General features: G+C 42.8%; 1 protein-coding gene across 1 annotated transcript; it reads right to left on the bottom strand.

Annotated features, from left to right (window-relative positions):
• Positions 1-14,904: 14,904 nt before the first annotated feature.
• LOC133085305 (muscarinic acetylcholine receptor M5-like) lies at positions 14,905-16,503 on the bottom strand. The gene has a single exon (XM_061182290.1). The coding sequence runs from the start codon at positions 16,501-16,503 to the stop codon at positions 14,905-14,907; it is 1,599 nt and encodes a 532-aa protein (XP_061038273.1).
• Positions 16,504-17,195: the final 692 nt, after the last annotated feature.

Here is a 17,195-nt window from a genome sequence, read left to right as displayed (position 1 = left end):
AAAGAAGTGCAGCAGTAGGAGAGCCTTGTAGAGTCTGAGGATGGAAAATCAACCTTAGAGCTCCATATTGTAATGTTGGTAGTATAGCAGAGGTAGCTTATAAATCCCCTCATCTTCCCCACTGTTGATTCTCAGAGGTGTTGGAATATCCAATCAGGATATCTCAAATATCAGGAGTGTCTCAAAATCTTTTTACTTCAGTAAGTTACAACACCTTTTCTTTTGGATTTTGGGGGTTTTTTTTAGCAATCTTTAAAATATTTATTTATTTATTTATTTATTTATTTATTTATTGGCTGCGTTGTGTCTTCGTTTCTGCACACAGGCTTTCTCTAGTTGCCGCGAGCGGGGGCTACTCTTCGTTGCGGCGCGCGGGCTTCTTATTGTGGTGCGCGGGCTTCTCATTGCGGTGGCTTCTCTTGTTGTGGAGCACGGGCTCTAGGCGTGCGGGCTTCAGTAGTTGTGGCTCGCGGGCTCTAGAGTGCAGGCTCAGTAGTTGTGGCACACGGGCTTAGTTGCTTTGCAGCATGTGGGATCTTCCCCAACCAGGGCTCGAACCAGGGAAGCCCTGGGTTGTTTTAATTAAAGAACTCTGAGGCTGCAGTATTGCTTCTAGTAGGGCTCCTATCCTCTCCTATGTTAGAGAACTTCCCTGTTGCTTTCTTAGGGTTATTAAATCAGCAAAAAAAAACAACAACAAAAGATTGGTTCCAAACTCTTATTTTCCCTTTTATTATCCTATTATAGGTGCCATTTTTCATTTTGAAATGAGGTACATGAGTTTTCTTTTAAAGAAATGAGTTCAAAAAAAAAAAAAAGAAAGGGAATTCGGGACTTCCCTGGTGGCACTGTGGTTAAGAATCTGCCTGCCAACGCACGGGACACCAGTTTGATCCCTGGTCCGGGAAGATCCCACATGCCGTGGAGCAGCTAAGCCCATGCGCCACAACTACTGAAGCCTGTGCACCTGGAGCCTGTGCTCTGCAACAAGAGAAGCCACCGCAATGAGAAGCCCGCGCACCGCAACAAAGAGTAGCCCCCTCTTGCCACAACTAGAGAAAGCCTGCGCACAGCAACGAAGACCGAACACAGCCAAAAATAAATAAATAAATATTTTTTTTAAAAAGGGAATTCACTTGCGGTCCAGTGGTTAGGACTCTGGGCTTCCACTTCAGGGGGCACGGGTTCGATCCCTGGTGGGGGAACTACAATCTACAATCCTGCATGCTGCGTGGCACTGCCAAAAAAGAAATAAGTTCCAATGCAGGACATTTTAAAAGCTGTATCTCTGATTATATTACATACACTAAAGTTATCACGCTGGTTAAGCTATGAATGAATAAGGTGGATAAACTGGTTAATGGTTAGAATCTTTGAAAATAGTTATTTACTGAAAATACCTAAAATACTAGAACACAGATTGCGTGAAAGTTGGAATTCAAAGGAGCCAGAATATAATAAGAGTCATAGTTGTACAACCAGAAATCATATTCAAAAATTTCAAAATTTGGGTTTTCAAAATTCGCACATGGAATACCTAATAAGCTAGAAGTTAGAAAGCAATTCCAAGGAAATTACCATTTCATTTGCTAATTAAAAAACTGTGTCGTTATTTTACGTAGATTTTAACACAATCTGAATATAATATAAACATTTATACCTTATTACAGAATGTTATTACATCGATTGTATATGAAAATCTTATCTTTGCACAGCTCCTTCATCAAATGCTTAGTGTATTTACAGGTGCAGAAGAGATTGTATATTGTTAAGACAATTTGGAGTTGCGTGCAAAGAGCCCGTTTAGTTGCTAACTTGCTTTTGTGAATTTGGGTAAGTCACATTCCCTCTTTGGACCATGTCTTGTCTTGTTCATTGTTGTATTTCCAGCATTGAGCATGTAGGCACATAATAAATGTTTGTTGAATGAATAAATAAACAGGCCTCAAGTTTCATCATCTATAAATTGAGGGATTTGGATTAGACCTATAAATTCCTTTTCAGATCCAAAATTCCAATATAATTTTAACCCAATACTATTATTTCCTATCCTTGAGAACCGTATGATTGGTGCCAACTTTTTTAACTTCCTTGGGTTCTTTCTGCTATTCCTCTCTCAGAGACAAAGTGTTTTGCTCTTCCTTAGGGTATTTCTTAGATTCAGTTTACATGTATCTCCTTTTAAATGTAAGCTTTGTGGTTAAAATTTTTTCACTTCTGCTAAATTAAACCTGAGTAGTAACTTTGTGTAAAACAGATCTTTGTTGCCCATTCTTGCCAAGAAGCCCTGAGTGCCTGGGGTGGATCCATAGCTCCCAAGTTTCCAAGCATTTTATTAGGAGTCAAAACCTCAGGACTCATCTCGAGTCTGGTTAACATTTTGAAAAAAATGGGCATTTTACCTAACATGCCCAGAGTCGTAAAGTCTGTTATCATTTTTTTTCTTATGTTTCCTCTGACAAGAGAGAGGAAGCAACCATTCAGCATACTTTTCAGTGGCTGGAAGAGTTTCGAGGTCCTGATGAGGTCAATGATAAAGAAGACCTTTTTCATTTAAGTAGTTACTCAAACTTTCAGAAAGTCTGGGGTTTTTTTTAGTGTTCAACTAAAAAAATCTATTGAAAATATTTTTATTAAATATCCTAAAGAAAAAACTAAAACAACTATTTTCATTTTTTAGAATTGCCTTCCAGGTCACAAATAGTCATATTTTTGCAAGGTTACAATCAGTTCTTTAAAAATTGGGCAAAAGGTTCACCTTTTAGGATGGTTTACATATGCATTTTGTATTTTAACCCAGCAAATATTCTGCTAAGCACTAACCTTAGGGAACACAATAGAAGCTAGCGACCCAGTCCTTTAGTGTTGTTCAAAGAGTATGTTGAGGCAGGACCTAGTTGTGCTCTCCTTTTAGCATTTTAGGTGTGATTATTGTCATCAGAGTCAATTATTTTTTAATTTGAAAAGTATATGAGAATATCCAATTGGTACAAGTGTTTATAATTATTTAGGAGAACTTGAGGGTAGGTTTTGCAAAATTCAGATGTTGCCTATAAATTATGAACATTGTTTTAATATTCCTGAAAAAAAGATGATGAAATACTAAAATAGCTATTTTAGATAAAAATCCCCCCTCCCCCAGATAGCACCATGTATTAGCTTATCTCCTTTCCCACAGTAACACAGCTTTATCATGGGAGCATAGGGAATTGAAGCCTTTCACAACGGCTTCAGTCTGATAGCATTGAGCCAGCCTGGGCAAACCTGAGAAGAGGAGGAGTAAATTAATAATGTCAAGTGGTAAACAGGAGGAATGGGTAGAGCCGTAAAAACTATCTGGGCACAGCATTTCCAATACAAAATTTTGACAAGGCATTTAATTCCACTAAAATTTAATGAACTGGTAATGACTGAAGATTTGTATCTGTACCTCCTCAGGTAATGTTGAAACAAAATTTTCCATATATATATGGAAAATATGTATATATGTATATATAAAGTAATCCCACTCAGTGAGCTCCTACTACATATATTTGGATATTTTAAAGCATATTTCTAAATAACTGTAGTAAAAATAATTAGAAAATCTTCAGAATTAAGTGATCATGAAAATTTGGCATGAAGATTAAGAAATGGAATCATTCTAAAAGTGTTATGAGGTGATTCATAAGGGACCATGAGAAGATATGTAACAAAAGCTTCCTTGCAATCATTGCTGTCATGGTATCTTGTGCATTATACACACGAAAGAAAAATTTCATTTTGCACTTGTCTCTTCACAGGCCTGGATGGACCTGCCTTCCCATCCACAGCTGGTTGGACTGAGGGTGGGACTTGAGCCAGTCATTTGGGTGGTACTGTATCAGAGAAGGCAGTATGCTGATCCTGAGCCCCAGGTAAGCAGAATCAACAGTCTAAGGAATCTGGCCCACAAAGAGAGTATGGCAGAGATCGGTGGAGCAAGTAGCTGCTGGACAACCTTTCAAGTCCATGGAGGTTCAGCTGCAATTCGTGCGGGGATTCAGTGAAAGCCTCTTGAATCCCTTCACCCACCATCTCCAGCCTAGCCCCTTACTTATCATTTATCCTGATTTGGAGGGTACTGTGTTCAGTTTTAGCCTCTATAATAAGATATATAGAGCAGGTCTAGAGAAAAGCTGCCAGCGATTAATATTCATAATTTTCTATACGAATGATTCTACTGACCTCATGACTATATTAACTAGATATACTTTAAGAAGGATTAAAGTGGCTGTAATTTTTAGTTTGGTAAAGAGAATGCTGAGGGGATTTTTCAAAGGCTTGATAATCCGTTTAAAGCAAATTCTAATGAGCTGTGTACCACTCTGTGAAGTCTGAGAAAGGAAATGGACTTAAATACAGCAGAAGGAATTAGTTTCTTGTGAAGAGGAATTTCTTGGTGTAGTAAACAAAATTGTGAGGTGCCAGTGACCGTGAGATTTACTTTTCTTGGCGTTGTTAAAAAATTGGGCAAAAGTCACCTCTTAGGATGGTTTATGTATGCACCTACCTGATGGTCTCTCAAATTTCTTTCTATCCCCAGAAGTAAATTATTTTATTCCCAGAATGTGAGGAATGGTAGGATCGATACTTTATGGAGGAGAAAATGAGATATATTAACAAAATTGGAAAGTGGGGAAGGGCAGAGGAAAATCTAAACTCTGACAATGAGAGCCTTCCTTCCTTTAATGTACATCTGTTGAGCTGTCACCCAGCTTACCCCTGTAACTGGTGTTCCCCTGAGAAGGGGGTGCAAAGATGTTGTCCCCGCAGCCATATTTGTGCTGTGCAGCTCTGCTTTTATGGGCATCTCATTCAGGTTAGGCCAAAGGCTGTTCCTGGGGAATTTAAAATGAAAACTCAGGGACTAAACGAGTAGATTGCAACATATAAACTTGCAAGATGTTCATGGCTCTTTATTCTACCATGTACACTACAGAAAAGGAGAAAACAGGTTCCAAGCTGAAGTGGAAGATGAAATCTGACAACTGTACCTTCGTTCAAATCCTTTCCTGAGGTCGCTGCGTTCTTGCCCTTGCGTTCCACGGAGCACTGGTATATCCTCTAATATAGAGTTTATGTGTTTTACTTAAGCTAGTTCCAGTAGGTGTCTATCACTTGAACCCAGTGTCCTAACTTATGCACTTATCCAGAACTGACCAAAATGATCTCCAACCTGCTGAAAGCCTTCTCTTTTTCCCTCAGTCAACGCAAAATTGGCTGTGTTGCCTCCATATCCATCTTGAATGAATGGGTCAGAAGGAACTTTCTAAGTTAAGGGAGAAATTGGGTGAATACATGTCCTGGCTCCATCACTTACTAATTGTATGATCTTGGGAAAGAAACCTTTCTGAGCCTCAGTTTCATCATGAGTAAAATGGATCAAAGGTTCATCTGTAAAATGGGGGCAATATCTACTTCATAAGTAGAACTGTTTAGAACACTTTACATGTATTATCCCACTTAATATTAATACTAACCCTATTCATATACGTGCTCAGTGAAAGTTCATAATTATTAATATTCTTACCTTTCAGATGAGGAAACAGAGGTTAAAATTTTCCCAAGCTCACCAGCTGGTAACCTAGAGCAAGTCCTGTTAACTACTTCCTACAGTGTTTCTCTCACAAGCTAAACTAAAAAAACTAAACGTACACATACCCATGATCAACACATAGCCATACATCTATTCACTTGCCCACCCTCTGCCTATGGCTGTTGACATGATCTGGGGACTTGCCTCTCTCCTTCCAAACACTCCTCAGAAGGGGTGGTGTAGTCAAGAGAAACTGATTTCCAAGGCAAAGCAGTTCTAGTCCTAATGTCTGGTGCCTAGAGTTTCAGACACTGTAAACCTAAAGATCTTTCTAAAAGGCAAATCCGATGGGGTCATTCCCTTATTAAAAACCCTTTGTAGACTCTCCATAGACTTCAAAATATGGGACCCTGTCCATGGTCCCTCCAGATTCACTTCTTGCCACTTTGTTCCCACGTACATCTTGAATTTTCCTCATTTCCCCACTCTAAGTTCTATATGTTTGCTCACCTCTGGACCTTTTTGATTATTTCTTCCTCTCAACTCTCTACCCCACCCCCATCCCTTTCCCTTGTCTACCTCTTACATTTTCTTCAGGACTTAGTGTAGAAATCACCTTTGACAAAAATCTTCCAGATGCTCCTAAGGCTTGGATAAGAGACTCTTTTTTGTCCCCTTTCGTGCCTGTGCTTACACCATTATAGAATTTCATTTTATCGGATTACCTGTTTACTTCTCTGACTTTCCTCTCTGGACTCTAAGCTACCTGGGCTGTAAAGCACTAGTAATACAACAGTCCTGTTCTCAAGGAAGGGTGGGAAGAATCTTAATTTCTCCACTAAAACAGTTCTGGGGTGGCTGCCACATACAGCTTCATCATTTTTAGGGATCCCAATTCAAATCATTAGACAAAAATGGAGATCAGAGACTCGTGGTGAATTAAGCTTCTACTTCTCAGGGAAGCACAAAGATACTAACCATGCTAGAACAAAGCCCACAAAACCCAGGAACCTTACCTTGCAACCATCGCTTATCTCAGGTATGCACTTACCTATTTAGTAAAGACTACATTGTGCGGGGGCTTCCCTGGTGGCACAGTGGTTGAGAATCTGCCTACTAATCCAGGGGACACGGGTTCGAGCCCTGGTCTGGGAAGATCCCACATGCCGCAGAGCGACTAGGTCCGTGAGCCACAACTACTGAGCCTGCGCGTCTGGAGCCTGTGCTCCGCAACAAAAGAGGCCGTGATAGTGAGAGGCCCGCGCACCGCGATGAAGAGTGGCCCCCGCTTGCCACAACTAGAGAAAGCCCTCGCACAGAAACGAAGACCCCACACAGCCAATAAATAAATAAATAAATAATAAATTAAAAAAAAAAAAGACTACATTGTGAAGCACCTATACTCCTGAATGTGCCTAAGGCTATTAGGTGAGGCGACACAATGATGAGCAAAGTAGCATGAAGTCTGGCTTCAGAGCTTAGAGTTTAGTGGGAGAAATAGACATGAATAACCAAACACATAAATATATGTAATGAAAACCTTGATAGGTGCTCCACGGAAAAGTCCTGGGTGCTATAAAAGCTCATAACATGGGAATCTGGATGAGAGGGTAGAGGGCCAATGTAGGACCACTTTGCTGCGAAAGTGACCTGTGAGGTAAGACGAGAGACTACATAGGAATAAACTAGGCTGAGGCTGAGAAGAAGGGATGAGAGTGAGGAGCTTCCCAGTGTGAGCTGAGGTGGGAGGGAGGTCGGCCCCTGAAGGAACTGAGAAAAGCACATAGCTGGAGCACTGCTGGAAGAGGGGAGGGGAGAAGGCCTGGACAGGTAGGCAGAGGCCGCCTGGAGGCCTTGCAGGCCTGAACTCGCCTTATCTTCTCAAGGACACACCTCGCTCCTCTCAGGATAAATGGTAAGGGAAAATCCTGTGTATGGCGTTCCGTGGTCACCTGGCCTGACTGATTACTGATAAGCAGTCTCTAAACTAACTGTGGTATATGAAAATCACTGCCCCAAAGCCTAGAGTCTTCAGTAGAAACCTCAGGTACCCAAAAACTTTGAGATAATATGTTAATGGAAGAAAAACAAGCTTTGCCTTCCCTCCTGACTTGCTCTCTGGCCCAACCTCACGCCTTTAAATGATGTGGCCCAGCAGATGTCTGTGACATAAAGCAGCTTCTCTTTCCCTTCATCTTCTTTGGGGCTGGTGGGGATTGGTTGGGAAGGAAGTTCCTGCTCTTCCTCAAGGCGTCTCGAAGGACTCTGAGCTCCTGGTAGGCTCTCAGCCCTCCCACTCTGAACCAACTGCTGCTACCTTGAACTTGAGGCTCTTTTCCATCCTCACTGCCTCAAGTTTTATGTATGTAAATATGTGTGTGATTGTATGTATTTGATTTTGAAAGTGTCCTTGCAGAATCCTACTGACAACTTCTCCAATTTCTGCATTCCTACCTGACCTCTACCTTGAGAAGGGATTGGATTATGGAATAGGAAGGTTAGGCTGTATCCAGACAGGGCAAGACTCCTTTCTGAAAGGCCTGGGAACCAAATTGGATAAAAAAGACCAGCGGATTGCTTGTGAGAGCTTCTAAGTGGAATGTTGGATATAATCCACATTCATCTTGTTACTCTTCACTCACTTTCTCTTTTCAATCATATAAGGGTTCTACCCTCTGCAGTTCAGATTTCGGTGCTAGTTTCCCCTTCTGCCAAAGAGCAGGGAACAAAAGAGGCCTAGAGAAGGGAAATGTTTGTGCTTGGGGAGGAGGAGAGCTGGAGGCCTCCAGCCATCACTGGAGTGATTCTCTTTGTACTGTTGTCCTGTCCCTGGTTCTGTTAGTCTGTGTTCTTGGGGGCCAGGACAGTGTCTTATTCCCCTCTGCAGTCACATGGTTCCCACATAGATAAATAATTATCTGCTGAACAAATGAGTAACCAAACAAAGGAGTAATCAGGTTGCCTGGATGGTGGTTCTTGGATCTAAGAAGATGGTGAAGGAAAGAGGGTACAAAGATTTGGGGCATTTGGAGAAGGTGCCTCAGTGAAAAGTAGAGGAAAAAAACAAAAACAAAATGATTGTGAGTAAAAATGAAACAAGGGTTACTGATTTTTTTTTTAACATTAAAAAAAAAATAAATTTATTTATTTTTGGCTGCGTTGGGTCCTTGTTGCTGTGCGTGGGCTTTTTCTAGTTGCGGCGAGCGGGGGTTACTCTTCGTTGTGGTGCGCAGGCTTCTCATTGCGGTGGCTTATCTTGTTGCGGAGCACGGGCTCTAGGCGCACGGGCTGCAGTAGTTGTGGCACGTGGGCTCAGCAGTTGTGGTTCATGGGCTCTAGAGCACAGGCTCAGTAGTTGTGGCGCGCGGGCTTAGTTGCTCCATGGCATGTAGGATCTTCCCGGACTAGGGCTTGAACCTGTGTCCCCTGCATTGGCAGGCGGATTCTTGACCACTGTGCCACCAGGGAAGCCCCCGTTGTATAGGATTGGAATTGCAGATGTCAATATGAACTCATTGTTTTTAGTAAGTATACACATATACATATTTCTTAGTTCCATCCACTGAAAGGGCCTAAAAACAATGAATACATCCTGATTCTAGAACTGAGTCAGGTACCATTCTCTACTTAATGAAACCAGGGCTCCTTGAAGAAATGACTGATTCTTGGTTTGGGGTGGGGAGAGTGAAGATGAGCCTGGAATATCTTCCTGTACCAGAAAGTAAGGGAGTGCTCAAAAAATGTTTGAACTATGTCAAAGGGTCACAGGAATCATCTTGAAGGGGCTCTTATTGCTTAAATTTGTGACAATTTTAACATTGAAATAATGACAGTAATGGGTTTTAACCAATTATTATGAGTTTGTTAGTCTATAATAGTAATAAATAAGTAAATAAATAGATAATAAAGAGGGAACAAGTCTTCCTTACAGTGGAATGCCAACCACTTGGCAATCATCATAGGAATAACTTGATGAGAATAATAAAGAGATGCTACAATTATTGAGTGAAAACCTGATGACCCATAGGACATTTATAGAGGCTTAAAATCTCTTTCTCAAAATTATTAGTTGCAGAGGGAAAAATAGTAAATTTATAGTGGAGAAACGTGGCGGGGTGGATGGGAGGTACACTTTAACCAAGCGATCCATGTTAGCATCACCACTACTGGGATAAAACAGTATGTCTTGCTAATGTGATGCACTGAGGACACAATATCGCATTTGTGACATTCCTGCCCAAATCAAAACAAACAAATTAAACTGAATCTGATGTGAAACATCAGACAACTGCAAACTGATGGAAATTCTTTTTTTTTTTTTTAAACTAACCCTTTATTTAATTAATTTAATTTTTGGCTGTGTTGGGTCTTAGTTGCGGCAGGCGGGATCTTTGTTGTGGCGCACGGGCTCTCTCTAATTGTGGCGTGCGGGTTTTTTTCTCTTCTTTAGTTGTGGCGTGCATGCCCAAGGGCGCTTGAGCTCTGTAGTTGTGGCTTGTGGGCTCCAGAGCGCGTGGGCCCTGTAGTTTGCGGCACGGGAGCTCAGTAGTTGTGGTGCGAGGGCTTAGCTGCCCCGCGGCATGTGGGAACCTAGCTCCCCGACCAGGGATCGAACCCGCATCCCCTGCATTGGAAGGCAGATCCTTTACCACTGGACCACCAGGGAAGTCCCTGGAAATTCTTTTTTAAAAATTGGATTGAATGTACTCTAAAGAAATGACCATATCATAAAAGACGAAAGAAAGCTGAAGACCTCTTCCAAATTAAAAGAGTCCAAGAGACATGACAACTAAATGCAGTGTGTGGTCCTGGATTAGATCCTAACTGGAAAAGAAATTCTTATAATGAACATTGTTTGAACAACTGGTAAAAGTTGAGTATGGACTGTATTACATAATTATGTTTCACATAATAATATTACAGCAATGTTGAATTTCCTGATTTTGTATTTGTATTGTGGTAATGTAAGATAATTTCCTTGTTCTTAAGAAATACCCACTGGAGTATTTAGAGGTCAGTGGATGTGATGTCTGCAACTTACTCCAAATGGTTGAGAAAAAAAAATGTGTACACACACACACACACACACACACAGCACAAATGTGGCAAAATGTTAACAACTGGGGAATGTGGGTGAAGGATATCAGAGTTCTCTGTACTATTATTGCAGCTTTTTTCTAAGTTTAAAATTATCCTCCCCCCCAAAAAAGTTGTATGTTTTAAATAATTTTTCTTCTGGTTCCTTTCTGGATGCTTAAAAAACGTATTTCCCTTCCTCCTCTCACTCTCAATCTGGGGCTCTTATTGGAAAGAATTATATAATCTCAAACTTTACTGGTGATATGAGTGGGGGGAGATGGGAATTAGTCTCACTTACAATGGGAATGAAATGACTGGGGCACCAGCTCTTCGAGCAGTTGGAGAACAAATGCTGTTGTTCTGGTTTGTTGCAGGGTCCGTATTGGCTAACGTGCCCTGGTTTGAGGTCTGCCTCACCTCTCTTGTCCTGGAGGGTGATGGGATCGTTTTAGTCACAGGAATCTTGTCATCATTATTTCATCTTAATTTGGTCATTTGGTAACTGAGAGGAAAGGGGAAAATCACAAAGGTGGCAAGAGGGACATGTATCTACATTGTATATCAACCCCTACCCCCTTAAAAGGCCAGGTGATGCGAACGTGTGTGGAATCTCTAGCATAGATGGATCTGTCAAGCTCACTGAGACCATTTTCTTTCTTTTTTTTTTTCAAATTTATTTATTTAATTTATTCATTTTTGGCTGCATTGGGTCCTCGTTGCTGCATGGAGGCTTTCTCTAGTTGCGGTGAGTGGGGGTTACTCTTGGTTGCGGTGTGCGGGCTTCTCATTGCGGTGGCTTCTCTTGTTGCAAGAGCACGGGCTCTAGATGCACGGGCTTCAGTAGTTGTGGCACATGGGCTCAGTAGTTGTGGCTTGCAGGCTATAGAGCACAGGCTCAGTAGTTGTGGCGCACGGGCTTTGTTGCTCCGCAGCATGTGGGATCTTCCTGGACCAGGGCTCGAACCCGTGTCCCCTGCATTGGCAGGCAGATGCTTAACCACTGTGCCACCAGGGAAGCCCGAGACCATTTTCTTATTTAAACACTTTGCGTTGGACTACTGTGTGGTTAAATTTCTTTAATATCTAGAACAATGCTAGTATGATACAGAAAAGCAGTCCAGTCCCCACATCCTGTGCTGTGATTCCAGTATTTACAGTAGACAATGGGATTTTTCTCTCCAGAGATTAGGTACAGATTTCACAATGACAAAGAGCCAAACATCAGCATCACCCTCAAAAGACATTCACCAAAGGAGCAAAGCAGAGACCAGGAATGCTGACGAAATGCTTTAACCAAAAATTGTACTGAAAACAGATTCCTCGACAAGCCATCCAATTCACAGCAAGGAGAAACAAACCACAATATTAGCAACATAGCCGCGTCCAACAGGCAACTAATCAAAGCTGCACACAGTGTGCCACACACAGAGCTTTGGAGATGGGGCATAAGAAGGCCTAAGATCCAAAGTCAGTCCACACCCTACCCATCCACCCATCAGGCCCCTGTAGTTTACAGTTGGATCTGTTCATTCTGAGGATCCCACCAGAGGCCCTACTCTAAAGAAGTCTAGTTTCCCCTAGTAGTTTGGGGCATTCTTTTTGTCTTTGTCAAGGGGCATAGGTAGTCTGCATAACTGGTTGCCTCCCAAAGCCCGTGATGTAGGAGGCATAGGCCTCTCAATTAATTTCACAAAAGACAAAAAAGGCTTAGTTCTAGGCAGTTGTGGAGTGAGAAAAATGTGCCTCCACCAGCCCACCCCCTCAGTTCTGTGTTCTTTTGTTTGAATTAGGTTGTATCTCTCTCTACTGTGAACAGTGAGTGAGCTCAAAGTGCTATTCTCTTGGAGGGATTTTCACTTTTGTCGAAGCCTTAAACTAAAAAAATCAACTTTATCCAGAGCTTATGAAGCCACATCCTGTTGGCATCTTGTAGACCTGGGAGTCTGTGTCTTGGAGAATTGAGCCAGTTAATATTCTCTACCAAATTCTTGGTGGATGTCAACCTGCCCTTCATAAAGCCTCAGCAGCTACGTTGCTTCAAAGATGTTGCATCTCAACATCAAGTCCCTACAGGGCTGGAGAGGCCTGGGTTTCCACTTCCCTGAAGCGTCCTTGGTACTCTGTAGAAGAGGCCAATTCACTCTTCAGTGGAAAGCCTGAAACTCTCCTATACTCAAGTACGTACCGAATTCCCAGGACAACTAAACCAGCTATTTTTACATCCCCTTAGCAAACGAGGCTGAAAAAGAACTAGCCCACATTAGGTGAAAAGAAGTCCAGAGATTTTTATATACAACTGCAGATGTAATTAACAGGTTAAATAATGAGTTTCTGTCTGACAGGAGTGTTTCATCTTTAAAATCCTTGTTGTATGCTATACTGCTGCTTTCTTTGTGGACTGTTCATTAATTTTATGCATTATTGTTTTGATTTCTTGCACATTGGTTTATTTTCAGAATTATCAAAGAAACCTCTTAGATTTGGTTTGTTTATATATGCGGAGATTTCAATTAAAATTTGGTTTTTGGATAATCCTGATATTTAAATGTATGTTGATAACTTTTATTTTTATACATTATTGTGGCCTACATTTTGTTTTTAAAGAAAACATGGTCATTTTTAATGACCATAGCCAGCATTACTGGACCTCAACTGTATTTTTCTGGGCTTCTCATTTTTGTGAATTTGGAGAGGAATGACTAAGTTAGTCATTTCTTTTTTTTTTTTAATAAATTTATTTATTTATTTATTTATTTATTTATTTATGGCTGTGTTGGGTCTTCGTTGCTGTGCGCAGGCTTTCTCTAGTTGCAGTGAGCTGGGGCTACTCTTCGTTGCGGTGCGTGGGCTTCTCATTATGGTGGTTTCTTTTGTTGCGGAGCACGGGCTCTAGGCGCATGGGCTCAGTAGTTGTGGCACGTGGGCTCAGTAGTTGTGGCTTGCGGACTCTAGAGCGCAGGCTCCGTAGTTGTGGCGCACGGGCTTAGCTGCTCCGCGGCATGTGGGATCTTCCCAGACCAGGACTCGAACCCGTGTCCGCTGCATTGGCAGGCGGATTCTTAACCACTGCGCCACCAGGGAAGTCCAGTAAGTCATTTCTGAGCCATGATTTGGATGACCTATTTTTTTTTAAAAGAGCCTTTCCCCTGCTGTCCCTCTAAATAGCACTTCTGGCTGGAGACATCACAGTGACCTGCTTGTGCCTGGGTGTGAATTGGGGGTCTGGATGAGGGCCTGCAAAAGGGCCTGGAAGAAGTTCAGAAGCATGGAGTGAAACCAAATTTGTTTTGCACATTTTGCCTCAGGTTTGCCTTGTGAAGAGATTAGAAAGTAAGCCCTCTGAGAATAATTTAAGAGAACCATGATTAAACAGACTGGAGAAGGTCTTTACCCAGTGAAGAGCTGTCATACAATTAGTCTTCCTAAGGACAGAGCATAAATAAATGGGTTCAAAGGGCACAAACTACAATACATAATATTTGTTTACATAAAAGGAAAAAAATCCCCACTGGTGAAAACAAAATAACTGACTGTGGAGACCTGATCACCTTTATTAGCAGAATAGAGGCTTCTCTGTAGGACTGGGTGTGATCAGGTTCCAGTGTCCTTTCAGACCCAGGACTCTAAGAGGAAGGGTGGCTCTGTGGGGACCGGCCTGGCCTCAGTGCATACCAGGAATTGGCATCAGTTGTGAAAAGGAAGAGCAAGAGCTTTGCTCAGATGTAGGGACAGGAAAACATACCACAGTACAGAACACAGAATAGCTGCATAATAAATACTGATCAGTTTATAAAGAAATAGAATCTTAGAAGCCAGTTGAATCTCACTCTTGTTAACAGGTGACACTGACTTACATTCTCCTGGTTCTCACTGAAATGAGACAACTTCAGAGACACATACATACTGCACAAAACTCTGTGACAGGTTTCCACCGGTCCTGCTGTTGCCCACAGAAGGTTGGACAGGAGCTGCCTCAGTTGTTGTTCACTGTGACCAAGTGCCCCTCCTTCTGTGAAGGGTCATGAGTCTGTCTCTTTACTTTGGTGGCAAACACTCCAGCAGCATCAGGCGACCCTGGTCATGGATAAGAATCATTCAATTTGGCAGCAACTGTGGCAGCTGTGACTCTTTCCTTTTGGCGACGGACCTCGAGGCTTTCCATGTCCTCAGGGACTCAAAAGGTCTCTTTGAAAAGTAAACCAGAATCAGCTCACCCATCCTCAGAGGACCTTGACCACGGTCATTCTTTTGAGGGGAGTCGTTACTTTTCAGGGGAGCTTGCTGTTCCCCTGCCAGTACAATTTCTCTTCCACTTTTTTCTTTTTCCATCGGCAGAGAAGCAGCATCTTAAAAGTCTTCCTGAAGGTTCTGTTGCAGAGGGCATAGCAAATGGGGTTGACAGTGCTATTGACGTAGCACAGCCAGTAGCCCAAGTGCCACAGGGTGACTGGGACACACTTGTCGCAGAAGGTGGAAACCAGGACCATGATGTTGTAAGGAGTCCACGTGATGATGAAAGCCAGGAGAATTGCACTCAGGGTCTGGGCTGCTTTCCTCTCTTTGACGAGGACCATCCTCTTTCGTTTGGTCATCTGATGGCTGAGGTTGGGATCAAGGCCTTTTGCCGAAGGGTCCTTGGACACCGGGAAGGAGCAGGGCATGATTTTCACCTTGCGACAGCTGTTGTTGGTATCCTGGGTCCCATTAGCTTTCACCACCAATCGGAACTTATAGGCCATGCACTTCTGACTCTTGGGTCGATGAGCAGCAGCTGGAGACAGGAAGTATTTTTGGGTGTCATAGTCATTTTTTTCAGTTTGAGCGTTCACAAAAGTTTCCTTGGTCTCTTCAGCACTGAATTCTTCCCTTGGGCTTTCCTTGGCCTGACTCTTGTAGACCACTTGAAAGACAGGGTCAGTGGTGGGCTTGTCCTCATCTTCTGAGGAGGGGTAGCTGCTGCAGGTGGTTAGCTGCTCGGCTTTGCCCCACTCAGTGCTCGGGCCAGTGGCTCGGGATGGCTTCGCAGTGACGGAGGTGCTCCTGCAGGAGGATGACCAGGAGGCTTGGTTCCTTTCCCTCTGGGCCAGTGTGGGCTGGGGGCAGCTAAAGCAGGACGTGAGCAGAGCCTCCTGAGCTGGCTTTCTCTTCTCAGTTTCAGCCACGCAGTCAGAGCCCTGGAGGTCAGCCAGGTCCTTGGTTCGCTTCTCTGTTTCCTGGTAGATTCGGCAGTAGAGGATTGTCATGACAGAAACAGGGATGTAGAATGCAGCGATGGCAGTGCCAAAAGTGATGGTGGGCTCCGAGAGGAACTGGATCTGGCACTCATCTGGTGGGACCGTCTGCTCCCCAACCAAGTACTGCCAGCAGAGGATCGCTGGCGCCCAGAGGATGAAGGAGATCAGCCAGGCCAAGCCAATCATGATGCCAGCCCTCTTTGGGGTATGCTTGGCCCGATACGTCAGGGGTCTTGTGATAGAAAAGTATCGGTCAAAACTGATCACCAGAAGGTTCATGACAGAAGCATTGCTGGCCACGTAGTCCAGTGCAAGCCAAAGGTCACAAGCCAGACTGCCGAGAGCCCAGTGTCCCATGAGGATGTAGGTAGTGTAGAGGTTCATGGAGAAGATCCCAATGATGAGATCTGCACAGGCTAAGCTGAGCAGGTAATAGTTGTTAACTGTCTTCAGCTGACTGTTGACTTTGAAAGAGATCATGACTAAGACGTTGCCCACGATGGTGATCAGGCTCACCACAGCTGTCACAGCTGCGATGGTGATGACTTCCCACAACCTGTGGCGTTCCAAAGGCTGGTGATTCACTGGGGTGCCATTGACGGTAGTAGCATTGTGGTAAGATTCCCCTTCCATCCTGGTGCAAGAGTTTACATTAGGAGTAAGTCTTAGGTTCTAGACTGTTCTCTTTTCGATCTCACTTCTGGCCAGTTTCTGGAAGAGAGGGAAATACATTAGCTCCACTCACCAGCATGAATTTCTTTTCCACTCATTGTTTATAATTTCTAACAGAACATTAAATGTGGTCCCACACCTATTCAGAGCAAGATGCTGAAATCTCTAAAGTTTTGATAACACTTTTTATAAAGGCATCTCCTCCCTTTGCTTTTTATGATTACCAATGCCTGAGAGCCTTTCTTGTACATGAGGCTGCTGCCCTCTTGTGGTTCTAATGGGCAATTTTACAAAAAGAGCTGGGAAGATGACAAGGGCAAACAAAAAGAAAAGAATCAGATTGTTGGAAAGCAGTGAAGAGGGGAAAACAGGTGATGCTAAGTTATCTTAGACTATGGCCTTGAGGTCAGACCCTCTGTTTTTTAAGCTCCTGGCGATAAGTACCTATTTTGTCATTCACTTGGGAAAAAGACAAGTTGTATCTACTTTATAGTCCAACTTTATTGAGTTTAATTATAAATTCAGTTATTAAACATTATTGAGGCACTGTTGTGAGCCAAGGCTGTATTACACCACTTCTCCCTTACTTAATGCACACACTACCCATGAGTACCTAGTTTTCATCTAGAGGGTTTAAAAGTTGCCCCAGCTGC

Source organism: Eubalaena glacialis, chromosome 2 (genome assembly GCF_028564815.1).
Source record: "Eubalaena glacialis isolate mEubGla1 chromosome 2, mEubGla1.1.hap2.+ XY, whole genome shotgun sequence".
NCBI classification, from domain to species: domain Eukaryota; kingdom Metazoa; phylum Chordata; class Mammalia; order Artiodactyla; family Balaenidae; genus Eubalaena; species Eubalaena glacialis.
Note: the sequence above shows the minus strand (reverse complement) of the source record. Positions and strands in the feature narration are given on the sequence as shown.

Bases quoted from the DNA above. Each gene is read 5' to 3' on its own strand.
- LOC133085305 (XM_061182290.1), bottom strand. From the start codon at position 16,503: ATGGAAGGGGAATCTTACCACAATGCTACTACCGTCAATGGCACCCCA.